Source organism: Hemicordylus capensis, chromosome 2 (assembly GCF_027244095.1).
Source record: "Hemicordylus capensis ecotype Gifberg chromosome 2, rHemCap1.1.pri, whole genome shotgun sequence".
NCBI classification, from domain to species: Eukaryota; Metazoa; Chordata; class Lepidosauria; order Squamata; family Cordylidae; genus Hemicordylus; species Hemicordylus capensis.
The window spans coordinates 228,950,059-228,962,938 of NC_069658.1; the positions used below are offsets into that span (position 1 = coordinate 228,950,059).

Below are 12,880 nucleotides of genomic sequence, written 5' to 3' on the forward strand. Positions count from 1 at the left end.
GCAGCCATTTATCTTACAGAGTGGGAGAAGGTGGGGAGGGGGGAGGGAGATGGTGGTAGAAAGAATTCAGGTGGATATACACAGATTGTAATGAGAATCATAGTAATTGCTTTGTTTGATTAGTTTTGTATTTTATTTTATTTTCTGTTTTTTCTTATGTTTCTTTGTATTATAGATAAAATAATTTTTTAAAAAAATTTTTAAAGCGGGGGGCCCCCCCTCCATTTCTCCTAAATTTCTTTTCTCCATTTCTCCAAGCATTGAGAAAAGTACAGTATAGCACAGAGGTCAGCAGAGAGGTCAGCTCTCCCATTTATTTATTTAACATATTTTTATACTGCCCAAAACTTACATCTCTGGGCAGTTTACAACAAAAAAAGAGAACATAAAAGTTAAAGCATTAGTTGAAACAAATAATGACAACAGAGAAATTAAATTGGTTAAAATAAATGACAGCAAAAAGTTAAAACATGACAATTTAAAACCTTAAAACAATATTTTAAAGCAATGTTAAAATTATTTTTAAAAGCCTGGGTGAACAGATGTGTCTTTAAAGATTTTTAAAAAATTGTCATTTGAGGGTTTGTTTTTTTTGGGGGGGGGGAGAAACAGTGAAGATCACAGATTTGGATGGACTCACGGTATCAGGCTTCATGGGGAATGTATGGGCTTACAGCGTTGCCCTCATGTATTGAGTCTCTAACTAGGGATCTTTCACCTGAAAGAAGGAAATGTCCAACCATACCTGAGTGTCAAATGCATACAATTTTTATTTTTATTTTACCGCAAACCTATTCATCATAACAACAGCAGCATTTTCATGTTCTAGCTTGCAGCAACACATGAATTCCTTTTGCAGAAACCCAACCATAACAATAAAGATGATGAATTGATCCCATTGGACAGGGGTGGTCAACTTTGTTCTTAAGCTGTTGTTGAACCACAGCTGGTCCAAAACAGATGGGGCTGGACATTTTGATCATATCACGTCAGTGTTTCATCAGCCGCATTGCCTGTGGGTCCATTTCCAGGCCAATTAAAAGTGCTGGTTTTAAGTTTTAAAGCCCTAAACGGCTTGGGACCAGGTTAGCTGAGCGAGTGCCTTGCCCCATATGCCCTGACTCAGACCTTAAGATCCCAGAGGCCCTGCTCCGAGTGCCCCAACCAAAAGAGGTTCGGTGGGTGGCTACTAGGGAGAGGGACTTTTCGGTGGTGGCACCCCATCTCTGGAATAGCCTCCCTATTGAGGCTCACCTGGCATCATCACTTTGTTCTTTTAGACACCAGGTGAGGATGTTTCTGTTCACTCAGGCTTTTAAAATTGATTAAAAAAAGATTTAAAGTGTTTTGTACAGTATTTTGTATTTTTAATTTTATATTGTAATTTGTTTTGTGCTCTATCTTTTAACTGGGTGTCAATTTGTTATGGGGCACCTAATAACTAAAGGTTATTATTACAACTCCCATCATCCCCAGCCTGGGGATGGCTGGGGATGATGGGAATTGTAGTTCAACAACAGCTGGAGAGCCACGGATGCGTATCTCTGTCGTAGGAAGTAACATAAAAGGTAGGATCTGCAAAAATTCAGTACTTGATTACAGCCAAGTTTTATCATGTTCTTTGTTCCATCTGTGGAGTGGAGGCAGCCTTCTCATCTAGGTCAGGAAATAGGTGTTTTGGGATGTTTAGCAAGTCCTTTCCACATTTCAGCAAGTCCTTCCTGCTGTCTGCATCCTTTGCCATGAAGAGTTGTTCTTTATGCCTGTAGGCTGAAAGGGAGTCCAACTATAATTAACTTGAGCACTGCTAAAACTTCATATGAACATAAGAACAGCCCTGCTGGATCACGCCCAAGAAGGCCCATCTAGTCCAGCATCCTGTTTCTCAAAGTGGCCCACTAGATGCCGCCAGAAGCCACAGTCCAAAATGCCATTTTTATTACACTGAGGGTTGGGGGGCAGCTCATGTTTACCACCAGATTTGGGAGGTACCAGCTACCACTGCTAGGCAGCCACTATCCAGCACATCCTTGATGAGAGTCTGCCCTGCCACAGAATCAGGCCCCTCCTCAGAGCGAATACAGTCACAGTTTACTTACTGATGCAGATGATGATCCCAGGCACAAGCAGGATGACGCAGACTCCCAAGGCGATTCCCACAATAAGCCCCACATTAGGCACAAAGACAGAAACTGGAGAAAGAACAAAATGATGTAGAAAACCCCCCAATAATCTTCCTGTTATATGGGGGTGGGCTGAGGCCATCACTTGTGGTGAGCCCACAGCTGACCAGAAAGATTTACAAGAGCCTCTGTAGAGCTGGAGATTCTGCACCCCTTTCTTCTTAAAATTTGAGTCACAAGGAGAACAGACTCCAGTGGTGAAACTGATAATAGTGCAAAGCAGGGCCTTCCCTGTAGCAAAGGCAAAGGCAAAGTGTGCCATCGAGTGGATTTCGGCTCCTGGTGCCCACTGAGCCCTGTGGTTGTCTTTGGTGGAATACAGGAGGGGTTTACCATTGCCTCCTCCTGCGCATTATGAGATGATGCCTTTCAGCATCTTCCTGTATCACTGCTGCCCAATACAGGTGTTTCCCATAGTCTGGGAAACATACCAGCGGAGATTCGAACTGGCAACCTCTGGCTTGCTAATCAAGTCATTTCCCCACTGCGCCATTAAGTGGCTCATCTTCTCTGTAGTACCCAAATATTATTTAATGGCCTCCAGGACCCAGCATTACAGGCTTAGAGAAGAGTTTTGAAAGCCTTTCTTGAAGCTACAGTCCTGTTGGTACTTAACCCCTGTGTGGTTGTCTTAAGACTTGTCCAAAATAACTGTTGGAGAGGTCATAGCCTGGAAGCTGGCATTTGCCACTTGGCTGTATGATCCAAAATCTAGTCCTGTTTGATTAGGTCAAAGGGGTAGTTCTAGAGGATGATTTAGAACTCGTATTTTGTTTATCATCAGCTGCAAGACTTTGTATTTCATCTTACTGGAAATGTCCACATGATATCGCCCCTCATTAACAGATTGGTATAAACATATTTGGGACTGTCAGGCTCTCGGCGTAGACATCCGCCTTCTGCTGCCAAAGGAGGTTGAGGTTGCCTCAGAGCTTTCAGCCGGGGGAGCTTTAAGTCTTACAGGCAAGGCTTGTTCCATTCACCTAGGGTTGGTACCCACCCCCTGCCCCATAGGGATGTGCACAAACCAGTTTGGAGGCCCTTTTATGGACCTCCAAACCGGTTTGAAAGTCCAGCGGTTCGAAGGCGATGGGGGGGGGAGAGCTTTAAGGACTGGGGCGGATGCTCTTACAACCCCCCGGCTGCATTTTTCCCACCGGCGCTGTGTTTTAAAACAGCCCTGCAGGGTGGCAGCGTACCTCCTTGCTGCCCCAGTCTGTGGCGGACTGGAAGTACACGGAAGAGCCCGGTGCACGTGCACACGTCACACCTGCACACCAGGGACTTCCGGTCTGCCACACACCAGGGCTGCAAAGTGGTATGCTAGGAGAGTCCTTAAAGCTATCCTCCCCACCTTCGAACCGGCAGTTGCTGGTTCCATGCACACCCTTATCTCCCAAGGCTGAGTCAGAATCCCAGGGCTCCTTCCACACCAAGCCCTCCTCCTGGACTGGCCCCTCATCACTGGCCAGTCCCCTCTTATATCGCTCCTGACAGCTGGGGCAGGTCTCCCAAGATCTCGCCTTAACATCTCAAGAGAGCCGCTCTCAATCCTGCGAAGCTACACTGTCTGTTGATCGCGAGGCATGAGCGCTTCCAGGTCGGCGTATTGAGGTCTACTTCTTCCCCTGCCCAAGAGGGTCCTCCCTGCAAGACCCGGGCGGGGAAAGCCCCGACATGAAGCTCACTGCGTTTTCCTGTGGCGATTGGCTCCACCTGAGATTGATTGATTTCTATACCGCCCTTCCAAAAATGGCTCAGGGCGGTTTACAAAGAGGAATAATACATAAATAAATAAGATGGATCCCTGTCCCCAAAGGACTCACAATCTAAAAAGATTCCCCTACAGGACGGGGATAAGAGCATTACTTTAAAAATTAACTTATAAGAGCAGAACTGAATGCGAAAGCAAATTTGTACAGTGATGGGTTGTATTATTTTTTGGAATTCAAGTTTAATGCTGTGTACTCCCCTATGCTTTGTTATGGTTGTATTGTATTTTTGTATTAAAACATTTAAATAAAAATAATAAGAAGAAAGCCTCCCTCTTTTTAAATGGGTTTAGGCTGCAAGCTAATGCACTCTTCCCTGAGAGTAGGCTCAACTGTACGCAGCAGGACTGAATGTATTTATTTATTTATTATACAAAAAGAGAAATAAAAAGGAAAGGAGCTGTATCTTTTTGTTTTGCTTCTCCCCCGCCCCAAACACTCCCCATCTCTTCTCAGGGCTGCTCTGCCCACTGTGCTATCAGAGGACACTCCCTCCCTCCATCCACCAACAGAGGGGCATTTCACCTGCTTTGCATCCTAAAGCACAGGGTCCTACTGAGCACTGCTCTTGTAGTCTGTGGACACTACTGAGGGGTCTCCAAGTCCCTCCCTATGTAGAAGTTCACCTTCGACATATAATCAACCCTCCACAATGGAGCCCACCTCTCTCCCCAGCCATCTCTCACCAGGCTCCCCATAGGCCAGGACCAGGGGCGCTTTCAAACTGCCATGTCCCACGTGGCATCGGTAGAGGTCCTTCTCTGTGGGGTTGATCTCAATACAGAGCCAGGTGTGGTAGGTCCCATCCGAGCTGGGGGAGATCCCTCCCTGGTACGTTCCCTGCATCCAGAGCTTCCCATCCCTCCTCCAGGTGACGTTGATCTCCTTGGGGTAGAAGCTGTGGGCTTCACAAATGAAGTTTTCCAGTCCGCCATGACCCAGCTTGTGCGTCACCTTCACAATCGGGGGCTCTGTGGAAATGGCATCACGACTGTTAAGCACGGTACAAATGGCTCTGTGCCTGGGGAAAGCATGCACACACTCTCCCCACTCCCTCACATTTTGGAGCCCCTACTTCCGGTGCGGCAGTGGCCACCCAAGTGGTTCCTTTCCGGTGCCACCCAAGTTATTCCTTTCTCTTCCCAGAGATGGGCAAGGTCCTGGGACGGGTGGTTCAGCAAGGCAGATAGGCCAAGAGAATCCTAAAGGATAGGAGAGCCAGCGTGGTCTAGTGGTTAGAGTGCTGGACTAGGACCGGGGAGACCCAAGTTCAAATCCCCATTCAACCATGATACTAGCTGGGTGACTCTGGGCCACTCACTTCTCTCTCAGCCTAACCTACTTTACAGGGTTGTTGTGAAAGAGAAACTCAAGTATGTAGTACACTGCTTTGGGCTCCTTGGAGGAAGAGCAGGATATAAATGTAAAAATAAAATAAAATAATAATAATAATAATAATAATAATAATAATACCTGATAAAGGCAGGGCAGTCCCTGGCCAGGCTCCCACACAGCAGTGTAAAAGCAGCCTAGGGAGCATGTGGTTAGGAGTAGGGGTATAAAAGAAGGAGTGTGGGGGGAATCTGTATGCAGCCTTCCTATGACTACTGAAGGTATTTTTCTCCACTTCCTTTGGCTTCCTTTATTTCGCCACAACCACCAGTAACTAGATTTATGTACAGAATGTTAGGATCTTTATAGACTTAATCTTCCACTGAGGTAACAATGTAGTATTATAGGCATTGGGATGCACTGATCAAGTTATTGACTGATTGATTGATTTAAAGCTAGTTTATTATTTACTAGCTTGGATGGCTTTAAAAGGGGCTTGGACAAATTCATGGACGACAACACTATCAATGGCTACTGGTCTGGTGGCTGCGGGCCACCTCCAGCCTCAGAGGCACGATGCCTCTCAATACCAGTTTCAGGGGAACAACAGCAGGAGAGAAGGCATGCACATACCTCTTGCTTGTGGGCTCCCCAGAGGCATCTGGTGGGCCACTGTGTGAAACAGGATGCTGGACTGGATGGGCCTGATCCAGCAGGGCTGTTCTCATGTTCTCCCATACCCACCGACACCCCTCCCCCCCGAGCCACCCTTGCTTGATACGCAAGTTTTTGCCAGATGACTGAGCAGCTACCTGCTGGTCTCTCTCTTTCCTTGAGAGGTGGATCTGTCCCATTTTCCAGCCAAGAGACGAGGTCAGTTTGAGATACCAGCAGCCCTTTATGGGAGAAACAGATAGTTTACTTAGGAGCATAGGAAACTGCCATATACTGAGTCAGACCATTGGTCCATCTAGCTCAGTATTGTCTACACAGACTGGCAGCGGCTTCTCCAAGGTTACAGGCAGGAATCTCTCTCAGCCCTATCTTGGAGATGCCAGGGAAGGAACTTGGAACCTAGATACTCTGCCCAGAGCGGCTCCATCCCCTGAGGGGAATATCTTACAGTGCTCACACCTCTAGTCTCCCATTCAAATGCAACTGGGGTGGACCCTGCTTAGCTAAGGGGACCAGTCATGCTTGCTACCACATGACCAGTTCTCACCATCATCATCTTCTGGCACTCCCATCTACAGCAAACGTTTGGGGATCCCAAACTAGCCTGTCTGATCTGCTTCACACCCACAAATTTATGAAAGACTTCTTTGCCTTAGGAAGGCCAGGTGTATCTAGGGTTAGGCCATTATATTCCGCAACATACCCAGGCAAAGGAAGATACTAGGCTCGGCCACATGACTGCCGTCAGGGTAGGAGAAGAGGCCAGGCAGGACAGGAGGGCTGGAGGCACATGTCTGATCTTCAGCTGTGTGCTTGCAAACATTAAGGGAGGTCATAGGGAGAATGGTTGTGTGTGAAGCAGCAGCGGAGTAAGACCATTTCCCCTCCCATCTTGGTAAAAAACTAGGGACAGGATCTGCGTCGAGTGCGCTTGTCCTGCCCAGCTGAACACATGCTCATTCACCCCGCTTCCTACCTTAATGCTTGCAAGCACATGGCTAAAAATCAGGAGAGCGCCTGGCTGTCCTGCACAGACTGGGCACCTCTCAAACCCTGCTGGCAGTTGTGTGAACAAGTCTACTGTCGGTCAGTGGTTCACTGGTTCCCAGGCTTTTTTAGCCTACGTTCTAGTAGGCTTATGAGATCATCCAGCTTTCTGGGTGTGTGCCCTTGTGTCCCCGCTGCCCCATGAACTTCGCGACGCCTGGACCAATATGAAGCAAATCAGGTACAGTTGTAGGGACACCTCAATGGTGTAGTTTGTGATGTCATCCACCAAGAGGCGCTCTTACCCCTGGACTTCAGGGATGCAGTCCAGGGCCTCCACAGCCCCTAGGGGCTCCCAAATCTTCTTTTGTCTGTCCTGGGTGGTGTGGTTGCCCAGCCGAGCATGATGATGCTTAATTTGCAGAGGAAGGGGACCTCCAAAGGCCTCTAGGTCCAAGCTTCAAAATTACCTAGGTGCACTTCTGCATCCACCACAATCCAAGATGGTGGACGCGTAAACTTTTGAGGCGTAAGTGGGCTACCTTGTGAACTGCTTAACCGATTTGAACCAAATTTGTTACAGCTGTAGGGATACATAGAGATGCCCTAATGGCATGATGTGTGATGATGTCATCCATTCCAATTCAAAATGGTGGCTGTGTGAACATCTGAGGCACAAGCGGGCTAATTTGTGGACTACCTAACCGATTTGGACCAAATTTGGAACAGTTGTAGTGAGTGACACACAGGGAGACCTCAATGGTGTAGTTTGTAATGATGTCATCCACCGTGATCCAAGATGGTGGACGCATGAACAAGAGGTGCAAGAGATCTAGCTTGTGGACTTCAATCTGAACCAAATTCAGTCCAATTGTAGAGTGAGAGAAAGGAAAGTAGGCTGATTAGTTCTTACTAGAACAACTTGTTATTTATTTAACGCATTCATATACTGCTCATTACCAAAGTCTAGGCAGTTTACAACAACAACAACATTAACACATTTAAAATATATACAAAATTTAAAGTTAATAAAATTCAACTTAAAAACAATAGCTAAAACTTCAGCTAAAAAGCTTGGCTGAAGAGAGGTGTCTTCAGCTACTTCCTAAAAGCCAACAGGGATGGAGCAGCTTTCATCTCAGCAGGAAGCATGTTCCACAGCTCTGGGGCAACTACTGAGAAGGTTTGCCTTTGAGTCGTCACCAGATGAACCGGCAGCACCCTCAGATTAACTTCCCCGATTATCTTAATAGGTGGCAGGGTTCATAACGAAGAAGGCGTTCTCTTAAATAACTTTTTTAACAAGCATGCCCCTTCTGTCACAAACCTTCATCTCAGGTACCCCATAGAGATAACATATATGCACACACAAATATAAATGTTGCAATGTCCCCTTAGCTAAGCAGGGCCTGCCCTGGTTGCCTATGAAAGGGAGTCTAGAAGTGTGAGCATTGTAAGATATTCCCCTTAGGGGATGGTGCCACTCTGGGAAGAACAGAAGGCTCCAGGTTCCTTCCCTATCTTCAAGATAGGGCTGAGAGAGATTCCTGCCTGCAACCTTGGAGAAGCCGCTGCCAGTCTGTGAAGACCATACTGAGCTAGATAGACCAATGGTCTGACTCAGTATATGGCAGCTTCCTATGTTCCTATGAGAGCTGGTCTTATGGCATAAAGCATGAATTGCCCCCTTTGCTAAGCAGGGTCTGTCCTGGTTTGCATATGTGAGCGCTGTAAGATATTCCCCTTAGGGGATGGGGCCACTCTGGGAAGAGCACCTACATGCTTGCGCACAGAAAGGTCCCGGCTCCCTCCCTGGCATCTCCAAGATAGGGTTGAGGGAGACTCCTGCCTGTAACTTTGGAGAAGCCGCTGCCAGTCTGTGTAGGCAATACTGAGCTAGATGGACCAAGGGTCTGACTCAATATAAGGCAGCTTCCTATGTTCCTATGAGACTTTTATTGAAGGATCTTATATTGCTAGTGGAGGAGGGAGGAGAGTTCTCCCCTCCCACACCAGCACTAGATAGGAGGATCTCCCAAGCTAGTTTCTTCCTAGTGCAGCACAAAGATAACCCGTGCACCAGAGCAGTGGTTTCATCTTCAACAATAGCAACACCAAGAGATGCCACGTTGGGCATGTTTATGCCATGTCTCCACCATGTGTGTGTTTGTGATAACCCAGGGTTAAAAATTGCACAGTTGGCTCCCTGATCTGTTATCGCTTCCTCCAGAATGGCCTCTGACTTCTGACTTTCCCAGCAGAGATATGAAGTCACTTTGAAGAGCCTTTCATTGGGGAAAGCAAAGAGATATGTTACTTCCAGCACAAGCCTGCCCGACACCCACAAAGGATTTCCTGCTAGTTAGGAAGGTCAGGTGAGCGGGGGTTAGAGCATTAAATTCCACAGCATTACACAGGCAAGGGGAGAAAGATCCCTTTTGCAAAGGAAGGGTACTTTCCACATGCACAGATGCTCTCAGTCCTGGGTGCCAGTAACTTCAAATGCTCCCAATGTCATAAAAAAGCAGTACAACTTCAAATAGTTCTTCCCGAAGTCTAAAATGTAGGTCTGCAAATGAATGATAGCTTGCATCTTTACAGTACATGAACAAAGGAAGCTGCCATGTACCAAACCAGACCATTGGTCCATCTAGCTCAGTATTTTCTACATAGATTGGCAGCGGCTTCTCCAAGGTTGCAGGCAGGAATCTCTCTCAGCCCTATCTTGGAGATGCCAAGGAGGGAACTTGGAATCTCAGATGCTCTTCCCAGAATGGCTCCATCCCTTGAGGGGAATATTTTACAGTGCTCACACATGTAGTCTCCCATTCATATGCAACCAGGATGGACCCTGATTAGCAAAGGGGACAAGTCATGCTTGCTACCACAAGACCAGCTCTCCTCCTTGCAGTGTTCCCTGTAACAGGGATTCCCAGATGTTGTTGACTACAACTCCCATCATTCCAAGCCTTTAACCATTGCATCTGGAGATGATGGGAGTTGTAGTCAGCAACTTTTGGGAATCCCTGTTGCAGGGGACACTGCCCCCTCCCCCAGCCGATTCAAGGACTGCAATTCTCATGCAACTCTGCAACTGGGCTCAGACAAAACACACTGACTTAGGAACTCAGCAGTAGGTCTACTGGGCATCAGAGGTAGCTGAAATACCATCCTTGGGACCTTACCCTGCCCTGACCCAGAGTCAGAGAAGGGACTGTATATTGCTTGTGAGGCAGGTGAAAAGAGACTCAACCTCCCCCCGCCACGCCTCCCACACACATTGTGACCCCATATTAGATAGGAGGGGATCACAAACTAACTTCTCCCCAGCCCAGGACAAAGACAATAAACAGGCTGGATTGGTGGTTTCATCTTCAACAGTAGAGTGGGTTTTCCCAATTAAAAAACAACACTCTACAAGTTGGTTTCTAGCCCTTGCTAAAACAGCTTTAGGATTTCAAACAGCCACAATGTTGTTGGTGGGGTGGTGGTCTGCAGGCAAGGAGCGGGGGGAGAGAGAGAGGATTAAATCCCCCTCACCTTGCTGTTGTTGTCCTAATCCAACTTGTTGGCTTGAGCAGCTGACTCATGAGTAAACCAAAGCCCGCAAGGACACTTAGGTATAGTTTGGCCATAGACAGCCAGCCAAGAATGAGCTGCATGGGAAGGAGAGAAGACTGCAGCTTTGGTGGGATTTGGCCCCATATCTAAGCCAGTGTGGTATAGTGGTTAGAGTGCTGGACTAGGACCGGGGAGACACGAGTTCAAATCCTCATTCAGCCATGAAACTAGCTGGGTGACTCTGAGCTAGTCACTTCTCTCTCAGCCTAACCTACTTCACAGGGTTGTTGTGAGGAGAAACTTAAGAATGTAGTACACCACTCTGGGCTCCTTGGTAGGGGTGTGTCTGAACCGGTCCGGCGGCCATTCTAAGGAATGGCCGAACTGCCGGACCGGTTCGGCCCTTGCTGGTCCAGGTCCGGGGTATAACTTTAAGGGCGGGAGGGCTTTCTTACCCCTCCCGCCTCTTCGCCCCCTCCAGCACCCGTATTTGACTGAATAACGGGGCGCTGGAAACCAGCCGCCCCCCCCCAGCAGATTCACATACAAAGGTGCCCATACCCCTGCCGCCGTCGCCCGCCCGCCCACCCGCCAGCCCTCCCTCCCTCCCAGCTGCCCGCCCGCCCGAGTCCTTACCCAGCTGCAGGAGAAAACGAGAGGAGCTCCCGGACAGAGCTCCTCTCGTTAGAAAGGCCTGCTGCAGAATGAAGGCGCTTTGCGCGCGCGCGCGCCGCAAAGGACACCGGAGGCCCGGTCTACCCGGCCTTTTCCCGGCGGGTAGACCGGGCCTCCGGCGTCCTTTGTGGCGCGCGCATGCGCGCGCGCGCACAAAGTGCCTTCATTCTGCAGCAGGCCTTTCTAACGAGAGGAGCTCTGTCCGGGAGCTCCTCTCGTTTTCTCCTGCAGCTGGGTAAGGACTCGGGTGGGTGGGCAGCTGGGAGGGAGGGAGGGAGGGAGGGCTGGCTGGCGGGCGGCGGCGGCAGGGGTATGGGCACCTTTGTATGTGAATCTGCTGGGGGGGGGCGGCTGGTTTCCAGCGCCCCGTTATTCAGTTAAATGCGGGCGCTGGAGGGGGTGAAGAGGCGGGAGGGGTAAGAAAGCCCTCCCGCCCTAAAAGAAAAGGCCCCCCTTCGGTGCCGGTCCGGACTGGTCCGGACCGTGCACATCTCTACTCCTTGGAGGAAAAGCGGGATATAAATGTAAACAAACAAACAAATAAAATCTATTAATGTTGATTCAGGATGCTTTGCAAGAAGTGGAGTTGTCCCACTGAGGGGGTCATAGTAGCGTCGAGAGAGCAATTTAGAGACAAAAAGCTATGCAGAGGATAAAGGGTTAAACACTCCTAGCAGCACCACTGCTCCAGTCAAAACCAGACACCCACTCAATCCCCACTCCCGATCTATATACAACTGCACAGGACACCCACCTGTGGTTGGTGTCAGACACGCCCCCCCCATCAGACACCCCCACCTGCACCCCTGATCTACATACAACTGCTTTCAGGTCAAAGGGAGTGGGAAATGCAGATCTCCCCATGGCTCTCCTGCTTCACATGTCTGTAGTTCTCCTCTTCCCACCTATTTGGTGGTCCACAATAAATGCCCCATGCACACAAACCGCACCCATTATCTAGCAGCTGGACCTAATTCTAGCTGAATCAAACATCCCCCCCCCCCACAACTAGCCCTAAAATTAAAAAAGTGGGGGGACCTTCCATGCACAGTTCCTTCCAGGCTTCAGCCCATTGGGAACATAAGCTGCCATATACCGAGTCAGACCATTGGTCTATCTAACTCAGTATTGTCTACACAAACTGGCAGCAGCTTCTCCAAGGCTGCAGGCAGGCATCTCTCTCAGCCCTATCTTGGAGATCCCAGGGAGGGAACTTGAAAACTTCTGCTCTTCCCAGAGCGGCTCCATCCCCTGAGGGGAATATCTTATAGTGCTCACACATGTAGACTCCCATTCAAATTCAACCAGGGTGACCCTGCTTAGCTAAGGAGACAAGTCATGCTCGTTACCACAAGACCATCTGCTCTGCAGGGTTGCCAACGAAAGGCATTTTCCTTTCCACTGGCCATGGGTGCAAATACTACTACCCAAAGAGTCATTTTGCTCTCCTTCCCCCACTGTTACTCACCGGAGGAGTTCCGGCCCCCCAGCACTAGAAGACCAGCAGATCCCACGACCAGCATGTACCACCAGAGAAGAGTCATCCTCTCTTGCCAGAGAATGAATTCGGACTTTCTTGCCGCGCTTTCTTATCTGGATACGGAGAAGGGAAATGCGGTGTAGGAGCCTCCGGAGGGATGAAAAGAGAAGGCGTTGACCAATCAGAAAAAGGCGCTCCGATGACAGCACTAGTTC

General features: G+C 48.7%; 1 protein-coding gene across 2 annotated transcripts; it reads right to left on the reverse strand.

Annotated features, from left to right (window-relative positions):
* Positions 1 to 288: 288 nt before the first annotated feature.
* On the reverse strand, positions 289 to 12,880 carry LOC128341661 (major histocompatibility complex class I-related gene protein-like). Of its 2 annotated transcripts, XM_053288073.1 has the most exons (5): positions 12,654 to 12,880; positions 6,100 to 6,183; positions 4,642 to 4,926; positions 2,100 to 2,192; positions 289 to 1,770 (listed from the first exon to the last, which is right to left on the reverse strand). In XM_053288073.1, exons 1-5 carry the CDS (start codon positions 12,727 to 12,729, stop codon positions 1,613 to 1,615), a joined length of 696 nt encoding a protein of 231 aa, XP_053144048.1. In that variant the 5' UTR covers positions 12,730 to 12,880; the 3' UTR covers positions 289 to 1,612. The 2 variants fall into 2 exon arrangements, with proteins under 2 accessions (XP_053144048.1, XP_053144049.1); XM_053288074.1 differs by lacking the exon at positions 2,100 to 2,192.